Genomic DNA, 16,938 nt, shown 5'->3' with positions numbered 1-16,938 from the left:
CTGGCAGCATTGGTTAATGTTGTTATAATTACGCTATAGCAAAGACAAGACCTGACAACTGGCTTCTTATTCTTCCTTCCGAATCATCCTTCTCGTCATTTTCGCCCTGTGGAATAAATGTCAACGTATCGGCTACAGTGTAGCCATATTTATAGATTTTTTAATAACTATGCTAGGAAAATTACATTCAATTTTTAGACTTCAGGTTTTTGATTTGAAATAAACATGAAAAATGTTTTATTGAATGCATTTCTTTATTATATATTAATGCTTAAAAACAATTAATTGAGCTTTGATGACAAAACACGAAATATCTCATGTTGAACGCAAAATCGAATCCATTGTTGAAGTATTACCGGATCTTTTGGAAACCGGAAAAAGTCAGGTTTGGATAGAATTGCTAAGTGCGACCACAGTGTGGAACACAACAGTTCATTCTTCTCGTAAAACTAAACACACTTTCGAGTTTACACTAATTTAACAAATCTTTTTTGGTTACACTTTAATTCACTAAAAAGAAAAACGGCTTGATGCCTATTTTAATTACACAGTGCTGCCACTATAAACATTTTTTACCAATGAAATTAAAAAAAAGTGAAACATTCTCCGAAAATTTTCATTGTCATTTGTGAGCTAAAATTATACATTTTAATAAACTTGTTTTCTGATTTTCTTTATACTTGGCATCATTGCTCGCGTACCCTGCAAAAGTTTTTTCCTTTCACAAAGTGCGGGTAGCAACATCAAAATCAGCCAATCAGAAACTGGTCCATTTTGGAACAAAAGCAGCCCCCCCAGATGTCAGGTCTTGTCTTAGCGCTATAGTGATTTTCACTGTCGGCTAGAAAAGATTGCGATGCGATAAGATAGCGACAAAATGCCGCAAAGATAGCGAAACTGTCATTCGTATCGATTCAACCCCTTCGAGACCACAAGCCAGAAAAAAATAATTTTTAAATTGACCGTTACAATGACTAATTTTTTATTTATTATTGAGAAAACTTCAGTCATAATGAATTCATATTGATAATGCGTATGTGGCAGATTAAGGCTACAACTTGCACGGATTTTTTAATCGTGTGCTATTTATTTGACATAATGTACGATTCAGACGATCCGCCTCCTTCCGTCACCGTCACCGGAACGTCAGCTTCCGTCAAAATTAGTTTAATACTTTCTTTACCGGAACGTTCACACGCTCCGTCCGTCACGACGTTCCGTGACGGTGACGATACGTGTGAATGGCTCCATGAAAATGCATGTAATTATTGTTGACGGTGCCGGTGACGGAGATTGACTGTGACAAAAGAAGACGGATCGTCTGAATCGTACGTAATGATTATTTTGTGCTTAGTATGTTCCCTTTTCATTTATATTTTGTATTAATCGACGCCTTGGTTTTCAAAACCTCGTGCTTTATTCGATTGTGCTATTTGTCTACTCTACAATGTTGGTCGTCTTTGACAGATATACATTTGTTGATACTTTCGATGAACAATGAAATAACAATTGTCGCTAAGGAATTTTACCAGTTGAAAATGCAATTGGTCTCAATCCAACAGCCGATTAATGTTTCTTTTGGCTCTAATGGTAGTTAATTTCAATACAACAGACACCGAAGGGGTTAAAACAACTGTCCAATTTTCTGGTAGCGATGCCAGGTGAAATTTTAGACGTCTGCGTATTGGAAATAGTCCTAAGCGACCTCAATATTTAGAAGTATGGCGAAAAAACCAAACGAAACCCCTACAGTAATAGCAAACGTCATTAAAATGGACGATTGTTTATAAAAATTTCGAAAATCTGCAAAAAAGTCGGCATAATTGCAAAGTCTGCTAAAAAACGAAATTGCAAATTCACATACCACAGATAACAGATATACAGGCTCGAACAAAAATTTTCAAAATCCTGTGTAAATTTCAAATTTGCTATACGTTGGAAACACTATTGCCACCTACTCGACTGTTCGCCGCGATCTTTCAAAACGTTCCACTACGTTCCGGAACGATAACAAAATCCTCCTGCCTGTTGTAGAAATATTCCAACTACAACAATTTTAACACTTATCACACGATTTCCCTAAGTGTTAAAGACAATTTTATTACCATGTCGCATAAATCACACGAGAATTCGATCGGAATAAAACAAAAATAAACTTGTCGTTTTAATCAACAGCAAAACAAAAATCTAGCGAGAAATGAATGTTGCATCCAAATTTGTGTCTCAAGTGAAAGCGGCACCCAAATAGTGGTGGCACCTCGTGTCGATAGTGGTGACATCTGCAAGTGTTCGCCATGCTGATTGAGCAAATTTTACACACAGTTCATATGTGAGCCTGTATATCTGTTATCTGTGTTAGGATAATTAGACGATATCAATAGTTGTTAGTTAGCTTGTAGTTTAAATAAGGGTAATTAAAGATTTTGTTATGTATCATTTGGTCAAATGTTATCTCTTTATACAAAAGATGAGAAGGTTTTATGCCGGCTGGAGAAGGAGAACCAAAATCTCAGCTCCAGCAGGCTTTTCCCTTGCTCCTAAATAAACAAATAAACAAATTAACAGATGGATGAAAAAGAGATGACCAAGATAAATACTTTAAATTGACCCCACAAATTTCCAAAAGCAGCCCTCGGGGATGGTTGTTTGTCATTGAATGTCAAGACTTATTTGTACTGAAGACATTTAAAAATTTAATAGCAAACCCTTAGGGATTATCGAAAGTAATAAACTAATTTTGAACGGTTGTCCATAACCTGCTTCACCGCTAGTGATATTATTTAGTCGTGTTTGATGAATGTTCGTAGCAGGATAATGACAGGATCAATTTTCGATTAACGAATTAGCGATAAAATGAAAAATACTTGGACATCAAATTACCCTTTTATTAAATATTGTGTCCATTAACTTTGACATGAACGCTGGATTCGTTCAAGAATTGTATCAAAAGGTCTCTCATTCGTCGAGCCACCACATCGTTTTGCTTAGTATTCAGTCCTGAGAATCAATATTCGCCCTTATTCTGAATAACGACGTATTGATTTTTCGATCGAATGTGGTTCGATCGAATCATAGCTACCTTTGATTTTGCTTGCGTTATGGGGAATACAAATGAAATACATGGGAAAAAACGATACGACGTTATTCAGAATAAGGGCGATTATGTTCTAGCGGAGTGAACATGAGGAGTGATTATACCAGTATTCTTCTTATCGTTAAAGCCAATGTATAAAACAGCAGATCTCACAACCAGCGATGCCAACCCTACGGATTTATCCGTAGATCTACGGTTTTTTGTCTTTTCTACGGATCTACGGACGGACCTTTAAAATTCTACGGATTTTCATTATTTAAAAAAAATGAATTTTTTCCAAGATATGTACGGAAAATGCTTGAATATGATCGCATCATTTATCCAGATTTTTTTGTATGTCCAATTATAAAAACTATCAAACATTTACCGGTACTGAGTACTCATTTTAAGGAAGCCTGTCTTTATCGCTTGGCATTCCAGGCTGATGATTTTAAGTAGTTTTTTTTATTTATTGATTTACTTGTATTGTCGTGAATACGACTTACTTTACTATGGGGTGCCTTTTCAAAATTTACCCTCTGAGAGAGTGATAAGTTTTTGATCGTGAATATCTCTTGTTGTATCTAACGAATCAACATAATTTTTGCTACATGCCATCGGAAATATGATCACAATTTTATGATAAAATTTTCAGTTGTGTGACATAATCTCAAATAGTTCAAAATTAAACTTTTCTGAAATGTTTGGTATAAACGAGTATCAAAGAGGATAATTCATATGGCGCGTTTGCCTTTCTCGTATTTTGAAAGCTCATAGCTCAGTGATCTGTGGAAGGATTTATATAATCTAACTACCAATAGAATCGAAATTTTTCAACTTAAACGTGTATAGCAAGAGCATTGAAGTATTTCAATAGTACACTATTGAAAAACCTATCTCATTTGACCCATGTCAACACCAGCCAATCAGAACGCGTTCTGAGGAAGAGAAGAAAATAGCTGCTGCTGTACAACAAATCGTTCAAGAAAAATGTTTCCAAAAGTGGTGAATATCGTAGTGAGTTCCTCAATTTGGTCCTTCTGAATGCTAGAAACGAATCCCTACAGCATATTGATAGTCTCTTTCAATAAATTATGCAAATCCGAAATGAAATAATCGACATTGAAATTCTATATGCGGCTATTTTTATAGCCGTTAGGACCGCCCATTAGTGAAAAAGCTACAAACGAAATCACATAAAAGGAAATCTCTTAACAAAAATTGAATCAGTTTGGATTCTATCGCCACTGCGAGCAGATGTGTTTTGTGTCGTCTGCACAGCTAGTTTCGCTTTCGACAAGAGCGATTACGTCACAGCTGCCAGTCATTTCGATGGATGAAAAAGCAACGTTGGAGAGCATTATAAAAAATCAGCCGTTCTAATGGCTCTAAAATTTTTCTAAAGAACTATTAGGATTTGTTTTTCGCAAATCGCAGGTAATTATCCTCAGTTTAGTGCAAATCAAGAACAATTTGGTTAGATTTGTGCACTTTTCGCTGTGTGAAATTCACAGTAATCGAGATCAAGTGAAGCCTTTTTTTGCGAAAAATGTTCCGAGTTTAATATCGTAGAGAATTACGCAATTTGACCCTTCTGAATGCTGGAAATGAATCCCTACAGCATATTGATAGTTTTTTTTCAATAAATTATGCAAATCCGAAATGAAATAATCGACATAAAAATTCTGTATGCGGCTATTTTTATAGCCGTTAGGACCGCCCATTAGTGAAAAAGCTACAAACGAAATCACATAAAGGAAACTCTTAACAAAAATTGAATCAGTTTGGATTCTATCGCCACTGCGAGCAGATGTGTTTTGTGTCGTCTGCACAGCTAGTTTCGCTTTCGACAAGAGCGATTACGTCACAGCTGCCAGTCATTTCGATGGATGAAAAAGCAACGTTGGAGAGCATTATAAAAAATCAGCCGTTCTAATGGCTCTAAAATTTTCCTAAAGAACTATTAGGATTTGTTTTTCGCAAACCGCAGGTAATTATCCTCAGTTTAGTGCAAATCAAGAACAATTTGGTTAGATTTGTGCACTTTTCGCTGTGTGAAATTCACAGTAATCGAGATCAAGTGAAGCTTTTTTTTGCGAAAAATGTTCCGAGTTTAATATCGTAGAGAATTACGCAATTTGTCCCTTCTGAATGCTGGAAATGAATCCCTACAGCATATTGATAGTTTTTTTTTTCAATAAATTTGCAAATGCGAAATAAAATAATCGACATTAATATTCTGTATGCGACTATTTTTATAGCCGTTAGGACCGCCCATTAGTGAAAATGCTACAAACGAAATCACGTAAAAGAAAGCTCCTAACAAAAATCTAATCAGTTTGGATTCTATCGCCAATGCGAGCAGATGTATTTTGTGCCGTTTGCAAAGCTAGTTTCGCTTCCGATAAGAGTGATTACGTCACAGCTGCCAGTCATTTCGATGGATGAATAAGCATCGTTGGAAAGCATTATAAAAAATCAGCCGTTCTAATGGCTCTAAAAGTTTTCTGAAGAACTATTAGGATGTGTTGTTCGCAAATCGAAAGAAAATATCCTCAGTTTAGTGCAAATGTAGAACAGTTTGGTTAGATTCTTGCACTTTTCGCTGTGTGAAATTCACAGTAATCGAGATCAAGTGAAGCCTTCTTTGTTTTTGCGAAAAATGTGGAAAAGGGGAATGCTTGCATAATTCATACAATTGATCAACTATTTGATATTCGGAAGTGTTAAGGAACATGTCATTTGTTTTCGTATTCACGACATCCAGTTATGTCTCTGACATTACCCACCCGCCTTTTTGATACGTACTAATTTTCATTCTAAACTTTTTTTTTGAATACATTTAGTGAGTTTTCCCCATATAAGTTCACGGCAAGCTCGTCTCAAAGGAGCATGTACGAGTATAATTAGACTTGGAGTCAAATCTACGGATTTGACCTCAGGAAAAAGTGGCATCACTGCTCACAACTAATGGTTCTTACATGCCACGATTTTTCCACGAGATATTGTCGCTGCAGCACTAATCTGCAATTCGCTGGACAGTCCAGCGCAGCGACGTTGCCGAGCGACGTTGCCGAGCGACGTCAGTTGAACTGCCATTTCCTATACATCAACTGATAGAATCATATTACTTTATACATATTTTGTTGTCTTGTTTATTAACCACGTGCTTTAACATAAATGAAAACATTATCTTGCCTCCACTATCGAAGCACATAACGAAGGAATATTACTTCTGTATGCGCTTAAAGTTGATAATGTATGTTTGGGAATCAATGGGTTTGACACTGAACGTTACAAGGGAGTTAATTTTCGTACAATTATGAATGATTAATATATCGCATGGCAGTCTACATACCATTGGGGCACAGTGAACTTCGCTGGAGCAACATAATCAGGCGAGAGAGACGTCGCTTCCGATTTTTATCTGCATGCACAATATGATATTCACGATTCGCATATGATAATTCGTCAAGTAATCCAAAGTTCGGAAAATGAAATGATTTGGCTTAAGCAGCTTACAAATGTCATGAATACCATCCGTTTTGAAGTAAACCACTCTTGAAAACTCACCCGAATCGGCTGAACAAACTTCAGCATATTAAATGCAAGAAAAATATTTTCATCTGAACTCATTATTTCAACAGCAGAATCCTATCATTGATACGTAAAAAAAATCGTTACATAATTTTATTTGTTCAACTCACGCCCACGATGGCCAACATTATTCATCTAACTACATCTACTGGTAAATGACATTAGAACTTGTGCTTCTGTTTACGGTATAGCTAAAACAGTCATTTGGCAAGTAATGATTTTGATACCCTATTAAGCACGTGTTTCCAAATGACGAATCAATCATGCATGTAAAATCTCCACCCAAATCTACTCGTTGCGCGCCAAAAGATTCTTTCAACGATCTAGTATTCCTTTCTTCGACGGCCAAACACTTATGCAACTCGTGCAAGCGCCAAACACCTATCAATGATCTAGCAATCATTGGCGACTTTTTCAGTGGAAAATTCCATTGTCCATACAAAATAACTTTATTGGTTTTTCCCACTTTTCCGGTAAGTTTTCCTAATTTTTTTGATGTACGAACCCGGTGGGGGTAAAAACTGATCAAACAAAAAAAAAGCATCTCAATCCGTCCATCCGTTCTTACGTGATGCGATTACAAAGAATGATCTCTGCATTTATATATATATATATATATATATATATATATATATATATATATATATATATATATATATATATATATATATATATATATATATATGTATATATATATATATATATATATATATATATATATATATATATATATATATATATATATATATATATATATATATATATATATATATATATATATATATATATATATATATATATATATATATATATATATATATATATATATATAGATATGTCTTCAATAATTGGCACGATGCGGCTCAACAAAATTCACTGGGTTATTACGACATACTCACACTAGCATTACCTTTTCAACTGCTGAGAATAGCCACACCAACACATTCGCACGTGGATTGGACTATGTTGGTTTGAGATGTTTTCGCGTAGACCCAGGAAAAGATTCAGCCGTCATCCTCTGTTCGCAGTACTAACAACATTTGATCCAGTGTATTCTACAGACATTACTTTAAATTCAACTAAAAACTGTTAGACGTGTAAGGTGACGAAATATATTAGTTATTATTCAGACGCTTATGTGTGCGGATGTTTTATTTAACCTCGCGTACGCTGAGCCTTCGATATACAGTCCACTTGAATTGTTTGAGCTACATTTTTGGTACTTCTAACCGGATCGGTAGCCAGTAATCGAGAATCGATTGATCGCGATCTTCATGTGAGAACATAGCGAATTCGGAAAACGAAAACTAATTTTCGAACAAAAAAGAACGTGTTCAGGCGTGTTCGTGAACGAGAGATGAGTGCAAAAACCAAAATGGCGCCGATAATGCGTACCCCAAGAGGGACAGAAGATACAAATACTGGAGCTGAAGATGAGAATGATTCGTCGCGTGTTTTAACAGTAACTGAACAATTACATCAACAAAATCAGAAGGAATTGATCCGACGGGAACGCGCCGAATTCGATATCATAACGAAGAAAAAGGAAACAGTCATGAGAAAACTGGTTCGAATACGTTCAGCGATGAAAAGACCTGCAGCAACAGACAAGCATTATTTACAACTACAGATAAAGATGCTGGAAAGTATATACAATGAATATAATGACTTACAAAATCGCATCTATGATTTGAACATTGCGGAAGATGTTCAATGTACAGAGGAAATGCGTTTCGTTGAGTTTGAAGAGTTTTACAGTTCTCTATATGTACAAATTACAAAGAGTATCGAAGCAACGGTAAAGGCGGAGTCGGAACCAGCAGAAGTTCAACATATTCAGAATACGCCGTACGTTCCTCCTTTGAAAGCTCCGTTACCTTCATTCGATGGCAATTTCGAGAATTGGTTTGCGTTTCAAAACATGTTTCAAAATGTGATGGCACGATACGACACGGCCATCAAATTGTACCATTTGCGCAATTCGTTAATTGGTTCTGCTGCTGGTGTGATAGACCAAGACATTATCAACAATAATGGTTATGATGCTGCCTGGGAAACTCTCCGGGAGCGGTTCGAAGACAAACAGGTGATAGTTGATAAGCATATAGATGCGATATTCAACATTCCAGTTATGACAAAGGAAAGCGCAGTTGGGCTTCGAAAGCTAATAGACACTGGCCCTTATTACCGTTCTCACTTCCACTTTCACATTCACTTCACTTACATGTCACTTCACTTGATTTTACCTATTACCAGTATCACGCATAGTGAAGTGATCACTGCAGTGGAAAAAACTCATTTTTTTCAACAAAATGTTGGTGGCGTGATGTTCATAATGACATCAAGTTCATCCAAATAATTACTTTTGTCTTTAAAGCGACTTCCGTGCTAATTACCTAAATTCACTTCACTCGATTTTCACCGTGAAGTGATACCGATCACACGCAGAGAAAAATATTGGCCCTTATTACCGGTATCACTACACGGTGAAAACCAAGTGAAGTGACTGTGACCCTTATTATGGGTATCACTTCACGGTGGAAATCAAGTGAAGTGACTGTGACCCTTATTACGGGTATCACTTCACGGTGGAAATCAAGTGAAGTGAATGTAGGTCCTTATTATGGAAGTCGCTTCAGAGACAAAAGTAATTACTTGGATGAACTTGATGTCATTATGAACATCACGCCACCAACATTTTGTTAAAAAAATTAGTTTTTTTCTACCACAGTGATCACTTCACTATGCGTGATACCGGTAATAGGTAAAATTAAGTGAAGTGACATGTAAGTGAAGTGAGTGTGAAAGTGGAAGTGAGAACGGTTATAAGGGCCATTGTAAATGTAACTAAGGCCCTTATTACCGTTCTCACTTCCACTTTCACATTCACTTCACTTACATATCACTTCACTTTTTTTTACCTATTACCAATATCACGCATAGTGAAGTGATCACTGTGGTGGAAAAAACTAATTTTTTCAACAAAATGTTGGTGGCGTGATGGTAATAATGACATCAAGTTCATCCAAGTATTTACTTTTGACTCTAAAGCGACTTTCGTAATAAGGTCCTACATTCACTTCACTTGATTTCCACCGTGAAGTGATACCCATAATAAGGGTCACAGTCACTTCACTTAGTTTCCACCGTGTAGTGACACCGGTAATAAGGGCCTAAATCTGGGTTTCACGTAACGATTTATTTTGTTGAAATAGTGACAAAAGAAAAATTGGTTTAATATAGCAAATATTGTTGCTTGAAACAACAAAACTAGGTATTTGATTTTGCTCAGTGGATTAGTTTGTTTCTATAAATATTTTGTTAATACCAACAAATATTTTACTTGTGCGTTCCTGTCAATTTGTTGACAAACAATTTCATAGTAAAGTCAACTTGCAAAATCAGTTTAAAATGAACTAATTTTGGATAAAGGTAATATTTATAGTGTTTTGAATTTATAAACTTGGCAGTTGAAATAAATGATAAGATATCAACTTGAAATGATTAGTATTTCAACTTACGCTTTTGTTTGTAAAAAATATTCATTTGGTTTTGTTTTTACGAGTAAAATGATTTCTTTCGAAATAATTTGAAGGCTTGTTGTTGGTACATTTTCCTTCAATTTATATATTTGTAAGGAATTTCAATTACATTTATATTCCATACATTTATAATATTTATCTACATACCACAATCAATCGAATATTACTTTTTATAGTATTCAATGATTCGGTACCCTTTCCCGGTGCCCTTCTGGTGAAGATAGAGATAACCTGCATCAAATATATGTTGTTAAGAAAGCGTGTTATTGTAGTTTCTAATATTATTAACTATCAATACTTACGCTTGGATCGATGAAAAGCCCGATGAAAAATATATAAGCAGGTAAAATTTTACTTTTGAAACGCGTAAAAAACTTTTCTGTTCATTCACGATTGAAAAAACGACTCTGGTTTATAAGAAATAGGACTGGTATGGTTCTTTTGAACAATAAACTTTGTTGTATCATTACACAAATAAGACAACAGATAAAATGAATAAATTTTGTTCTTAACATAAAGATAAAGCAGACTTGAATCAACATAGATATTGCGAATAAAATCAACTCTGCTTTTATTGATACGCAATACATTGATGAATTATTTCAACAATAAAATCAGCTGGAACAATTATTTTTTTCGTTTGGCAAGACCAAAATATTTATTCACATTGAACAGAGATCTTTGTTGATGTTGAAGGGAGAAAATGGTTTAAAACAATCATATTCTAGATTGAAATTAACATGAATCGGATTTGAAAATCTACAAACCGATTTGTTATTTTAAACAAGCTCCATTTCTCTGCGTGCATAAGGGTCACAATCACTTCACTTGGTTTACACCGTGTAGTGATACCCGTAATAAGGGCCACTGTTTCAAAAAACGTTGATGCCTTAAAGAACCTTGAATTACCGGTGAACGGATTGGGTGAAATGATACTGCTGGGACGGGTATAGCGTGATGGGATAGTCGATGCCTTTCACGCAGCCCGCCTGGGTTCGATTCCCAACCCCGCACATAGGGTCAGAAAGATTTTCTGGTCCGAAGAGGCGAATGACCTAAGATGTTAAAACCTCTATAATTGAAACAAAAAAAAAATGATACTGCTAAATACATTAACGAAAAAGTTTGACCTGGAAACCCGCAAGGCGTGGGGCTTGAATCAGAAAGACAATGAATTGGCGGATTACAAATCAACAATGGAATTTCTCAAAGAACGGTGTAAAGTGTATGAGAAAATAAGTCGTAGTAGCAAGGAGACAATGGAATCCGTAAAACAAGTACGCTCAACGGGAAAAATGGACTCGAAGGTGCATAGTCTTGTAACTACCAACGAAAAATGTTCACATTGTAAGGGAGACCATGAAATTTGGAGGTGTGATGTATTTAGAAAAGCGATTCTAAGTGAAAAATACAGGCCCTTATTACCGGTATCACTACACGGTGAAAACCAAGTGAAGTGACTGTGACCCTTATTATGGGTATCACTTCACGGTGGAAATCAAGTGAAGTGACTGTGACCCTTATTATGGGTATCACTTCACGGTGGAAATCAAGTGAAGTGAATGTAGGTCCTTATTATGGAAGTCGCTTCAGAGACAAAAGTAATTACTTGGATGAACTTGATGTCATTATGAACATCACGCCACCAACATTTTGTTAAAAAAATTAGTTTTTTTCTACCACAGTGATCACTTCACTATGCGTGATACCGGTAATAGGTAAAATTAAGTGAAGTGACATGTAAGTGAAGTGAGTGTGAAAGTGGAAGTGAGAACGGTAATAAGGGCCACAATTCTCTTCGCAAAAGTGGTTCGTGTTTCAATTGCTTGGAAAGAGGCCACATCACGGGAAAGTGTAAGTCAGAGAAGTCGTGCAAGCAATGTGGCAAACGTCATCACACCTCACTGCATCCATCCGATTCGCATTCCGGCGAGTCAAAGGTGCAAAACGAAAACGAAACACCTAAAGCAGACGCGGTGAAAACATCGACAGATGTCAGTGGCACAGCGATAAATTCAGTGACGAACGGATCAACTCTGCTCAAACGTTCAATTTGATCAATATACGTTACTTGCTACAGCGGTTGCTCTTTTATACGGTGCAGGAAAGCGGATATTGCATTGTCGAGCGGTATTAGATTCTGCTTCACATAAGCATTTTATTACGGAAAAAATGGTGACTAGACTTGGATTACAACGTAAAAGAGCCAACTATACGATCCTCGGAATTGGTGGTAAACAGATTACTATTCAATACAAGGTACATACGAGAATCAAATCGAGAGTGAGTGATTACGAATCGCAGTGTCTTGAGTTTCTTGTTGTAAAGACAATTACAAATGAGCTTCCGTTACAACGTTTCGAAACGGCCCAGTTTAATATACCGGAAAACAGCGAACTAGCTTATCCTGAATTCAACGTGCTCGGACAAGTAGACGTTCTAATTGGGTCAGGTCTGTTTTTCAAATTGATAAAAAGCGGTCAGCTGCATTTGGCAGATAATTTGCCTGCGGTCCAGGAGACTTCACTTGGCTGGATCGTAAGTGGATTGATTCCAATGAATCATCTCAGTGAATGCGATACACTCTGCACGATGGTAACTGAGGATGACATCGGTAAGTTACTTGAACGCTTTTGGTATTTTGATTCGTACGACGAAACAGCTTGTTCAGAGTATTCGTCCGACAACACTTGTATAACTCATTTTCTTGAGACATATCGACGAGATGAGACCGGCAGATTTTACGTTCAATTACCGTCCAACGATCTAAAGGATCAGTTGGGCAACTCGGAATTAATGGCAAGAAGAAGATTTTTAGCTGTTGAACGAAGACTTGATAAAGATCCCAACCTGAAACGACAGTACATTGAATTTATGACTGAGTATAAAGAGTTAGGACATATGGTTGAAGTTATTTCTGAGCCAGGTGAAGATCCGACTACAGTATTCTATTTGCCCCATCATTGTGTGTTGAAGCCTTCAAGTGTTCGATGGATCTGCGGAGTCATCATCCGGAGTGACGTTCAACCAAACGCAAATGATTGGGCCGACAGTACAAGACGACTTAGTATCCATTCATATAAGGTTCCGAACGTTCCAGTATGCCATTAGCGCAGATATTCCGAAAATGTACAGACAGGTACGAATGAATGATGATTTCTTGCGTATTTTTTGGAGAAGTAATCGAGATGATCATACACGTTAAAAACCGTGACTTACGGCCTCGCATCATCGCCATTCTTGGCAACAATGGTGTTGACACAGCTGGCTGATGAAGAACAAGATCGCTTTCCGTTGGCAGCAATGGCCGTAAAGAAGTCTTTTTATATTGACGACATGCTAGCTGGTGCCAACACCTTGGAAGAAGCTGTGGAACTACTGCGACAAGTCACAGATTTACTGAACGTCGGTGGGTTCGACATACACAAAGTGTGTTCAAACTCCAAGGAGTTACTTGTCATGGTTCCTGAAGAAAAATGCGAGAAATTCGGTACAATTGATGATGCGGCAGTTAACTATTTAATGAAAACACTCGGAATAGTATGGAATCCATCTAGAGACGTGTTTTCGATTCAAATTTCGGAAATGCAACCGTCATTGCATCTGACAAAGCGAATAGTTCTAAGTGAAATTTCAAAAATTTTCGATCCGCTGGGTTTCCTCGGCCCTGTGCTCACAGCTGCTAAGCTTATCACGAGGAAAATATGGCTTCTTGATCTCCACTGGGACGACGCACTTCCACAGGACTTAGCGGAGCTTTGGACGAATTTTCGTAAAAGGTTGCAAACGTTGAATGGTTTCGAAATTCCACGTTGCGTCATTCATTATGACGGTATTGGTGTCGAGCTACATGGATTCGGTGATGCATCCGATCTGGCTTATGGGGCTTGCTCTACACGCGGTCCCTATTTCGTGATGGAAGTGCTGAAATGAGATTGAACTGCAGTAAATCGAGATTATTGCCAAAAAAGTGCAATTTCGATCCGTTACCTTATGGAGTGACTCGCAAATCGTGCTACATTGGATCAAGATATCTCCAGACGCGCTGATGATTTATGTGGGAAATCGCGTAATGCAAATCCAACAACTGACAAACGAATTTGAATGGCGGTATATATCGTCCAAGTCGAATCCTGCAGACCTCATTTCGAGAGGAGTTCAACCGAATCAACTTCGAGAATGCCAATGCTGGTGGACTGGACCCGACTGCTTGAAGAAAGTAGATATTCAGTTTGAAGATGCGCCAATACTTTCAGCAGAAATTCCAGAAATGCGAGTTGTTCTTTTCACCACGGGCGTTCACCAGCGATTGAAAATATTTGACACTATCAGCAGATTTTCTATTATGCAGAGATCCATGGCCTACGTCGTTCGTTTCACGGATTTCATAAAAAGCGGAAGAAAAAATTTTACAAAGGGGCTGCCTACAGCTGACGAAATGAGACGTGCATTGCTATTAATAGTAAGACTGACCCAACGAGAGGGCTTTGGAGCCGAAATTCGTGCATTGAAGGAAGAAACTCATTTCAAATATTCACTGAAATGCTTGAATCCCTTTATCGACGAGAGGGATGATATACTACGTGTAGGAGGGCGAATTCGACACTCTAATATTCCTTATGGTAGCAAACATCAGTTACTATTACCGTCTAAACATCCCGTAACCGTTGCTATTATTCGTCATTTGCACATGAGTAACATGCATATCGGTCAGCAGGGTTTACTTGCTGTTGTGAGGCAACAATTTTGGCCTCTTCGAGCGAAAACCGTCATTCGAAATGTGATCCATAAGTGCACTCCATGTTATCGCACAAACCCCAAAAGAGCAACCTAACTAATGGGAGATTTACCGGAATATAGAGTTCAAAGTGCATACCCATTCGCTAATGTCGGAATAGATTTTGCTGGCCCCTTTACGTTGAAGTCGGTAGCGTCCGTAAGAAAATTTATAATGATAAAGGGTTATGTATGCGTATTCATTTGCATGACCACACGTGCAATGCATTTGGAAGCTGTGTCGAATCTATCAACGGATGCATGCCTGGCAGCTCTCCAGCGGTTTGTGAGCAGAAGGGGATTGCCGAGAAAGGTATTTTCCGATAATGCCACCAATTTCGTCGGTGCGAACAATGAGTTAGCGAAATTGGCCGATCTTTTTGAAAGTGAAATGCATAAGAAAAAATTGAATGGCTTTTGTGCTAAACGGAACATTGAGTGGTCATTTATTCCTCCTCGTAGTCCTCACTTTGGGGGACTATGGGAAGCTGGTGTGAAGTCAACTAAATTCCATCTGCGCCCAATACTGGCGGACCACAAGCTTTCATATGAAGAATTGACGACCGTTTTGGCGCAAATTGAGGCGATATTAAATTCGCGTCCATTGATTCCATCGTCAGACGATCCAAACGATTTGACTGCTATTACGCCAGCTCATTTTTTTAAAGGTAGAGAGTTTCAAGCAGTTCTCGAGCCATCATACGAACATGTCAAACTTGGTAGACTATCACGATGGCAGATTCTGCAAGACCTAAACAGAAGTATTGGCGTACCTGGTCAACAGATTATCTTCAAGGGCTTCAACGACGACAACGTGATTTCACAACGACTAAGTTCAATATTGGCGCATTAGTGCTGATTGTCGATGAAAATCTCCCTCCGCTTCAGTGGAATCTGGCTCGTATAATAGAGTTGCATCCAGGCAAGGATGGTCACGTGCGAGTGGTGACTTTGAAAACGAATGATTCTGTCATCAAACGGGCAGTGAAAAACGTATGTTTGTTACCACTTGATGATGAAGAATTGGATGCATCATAGCTTATGAAATGCAGCCATTTCAACGGCCGGGAGGATGTTCGCAGTACTAACAACATTTGATTCAGTGTATTCTACAGACATTACTTTCAATTCAACTAAAAACTGTTAGACGTGTAAGGTGACGAAATATATTAGTTATTATTCAGACGCTTATGTGTGCGGATGTTTTATTTAACCTCGCGTACGCTGAGCCTTCGATATACAGTCCACTTGAATTGTTTGAGCTACATCCTCAATAAAAGGCGCTATCGCTGCTAAAAGATTCGATTTCAATATATTTAGTGATTGTGTGGTACAATGCACTTTATCGCTCACATACCACAACCGAGTGGTTATAGAAGACACCATCTTGTACTATATAAATATGTAAATTATTATATTATAATTTTTGTGACGTGAACTGTATGTTTTATCTTGCTTCATGCTATCCAAAATGATCCAAATCTAAATATCATGTTTATATCGAGGTTATCCTTTTATTATTGAGTACACGTAAGTTGTGTTTGAATATCGTGCCAGAAAGGACTTATCGTTATTAAAAAAAACACTTGAATAAAATGTATATCTCGGTTAATTTTTCAAAAGGGCGTATAAGCAAGTGACAGTTTCTCTTTATTCACTCTCTCTTTCGATTATTGTCATGTGATTAAAAAGATTTTCTTTGATATCACTATTCTATTTGAAAGTCGAAAGTTTCGAGTATCATTTCATGCAAAGAGTTGAGTGATAAACGTGGAAACCGCTTGGTAATTAACAGAAGAGAAAGTAAACAAAGAGAAATTGTCACTTGCTTTTATGCCCTTTTGAAAAATTAACCGAGATATTTCTTTATTCATGTGACACGCACTACTCTCTTAGTAGACATCACCGGTGCCCTTGTCGCTAACGTTCTGTGATTTACGTTATTGCTGA

The 16,938-nt window shown here is 37.3% G+C and overlaps 1 protein-coding gene across 1 annotated transcript; it reads left to right on the top strand.

Annotated features, from left to right (window-relative positions):
* The first annotated feature begins 15,211 nt into the window (after window positions 1–15,211).
* On the top strand, window positions 15,212–16,026 carry LOC131427221 (uncharacterized). Its single transcript, XM_058590213.1, has 2 exons — window positions 15,212–15,802; window positions 15,877–16,026. The coding sequence occupies exons 1-2, from the start codon at window positions 15,212–15,214 to the stop codon at window positions 16,024–16,026; spliced, it is 741 nt and encodes a 246-aa protein (XP_058446196.1).
* Window positions 16,027–16,938: the final 912 nt, after the last annotated feature.

Source organism: Malaya genurostris, chromosome 1 (genome assembly GCF_030247185.1).
Source record: "Malaya genurostris strain Urasoe2022 chromosome 1, Malgen_1.1, whole genome shotgun sequence".
NCBI lineage: Eukaryota > Metazoa > Arthropoda > Insecta > Diptera > Culicidae > Malaya > Malaya genurostris.
The sequence above is the reverse complement of the archived record's forward strand: the minus strand, read 5'-3'. Positions and strand labels throughout refer to the sequence as shown.

Coding starts and splice junctions, on each gene's coding strand:
- LOC131427221 (XM_058590213.1), top strand. CDS start 15,212: ATGCATTTGGAAGCTGTGTCGAATCTATCAACGGATGCATGCCTGGCA. Junction 15,803..15,876: donor AGGGCTTCAACGACGACAAC/GTGATTTCACAA, acceptor CCTCCGCTTCAG/TGGAATCTGGCTCGTATAAT.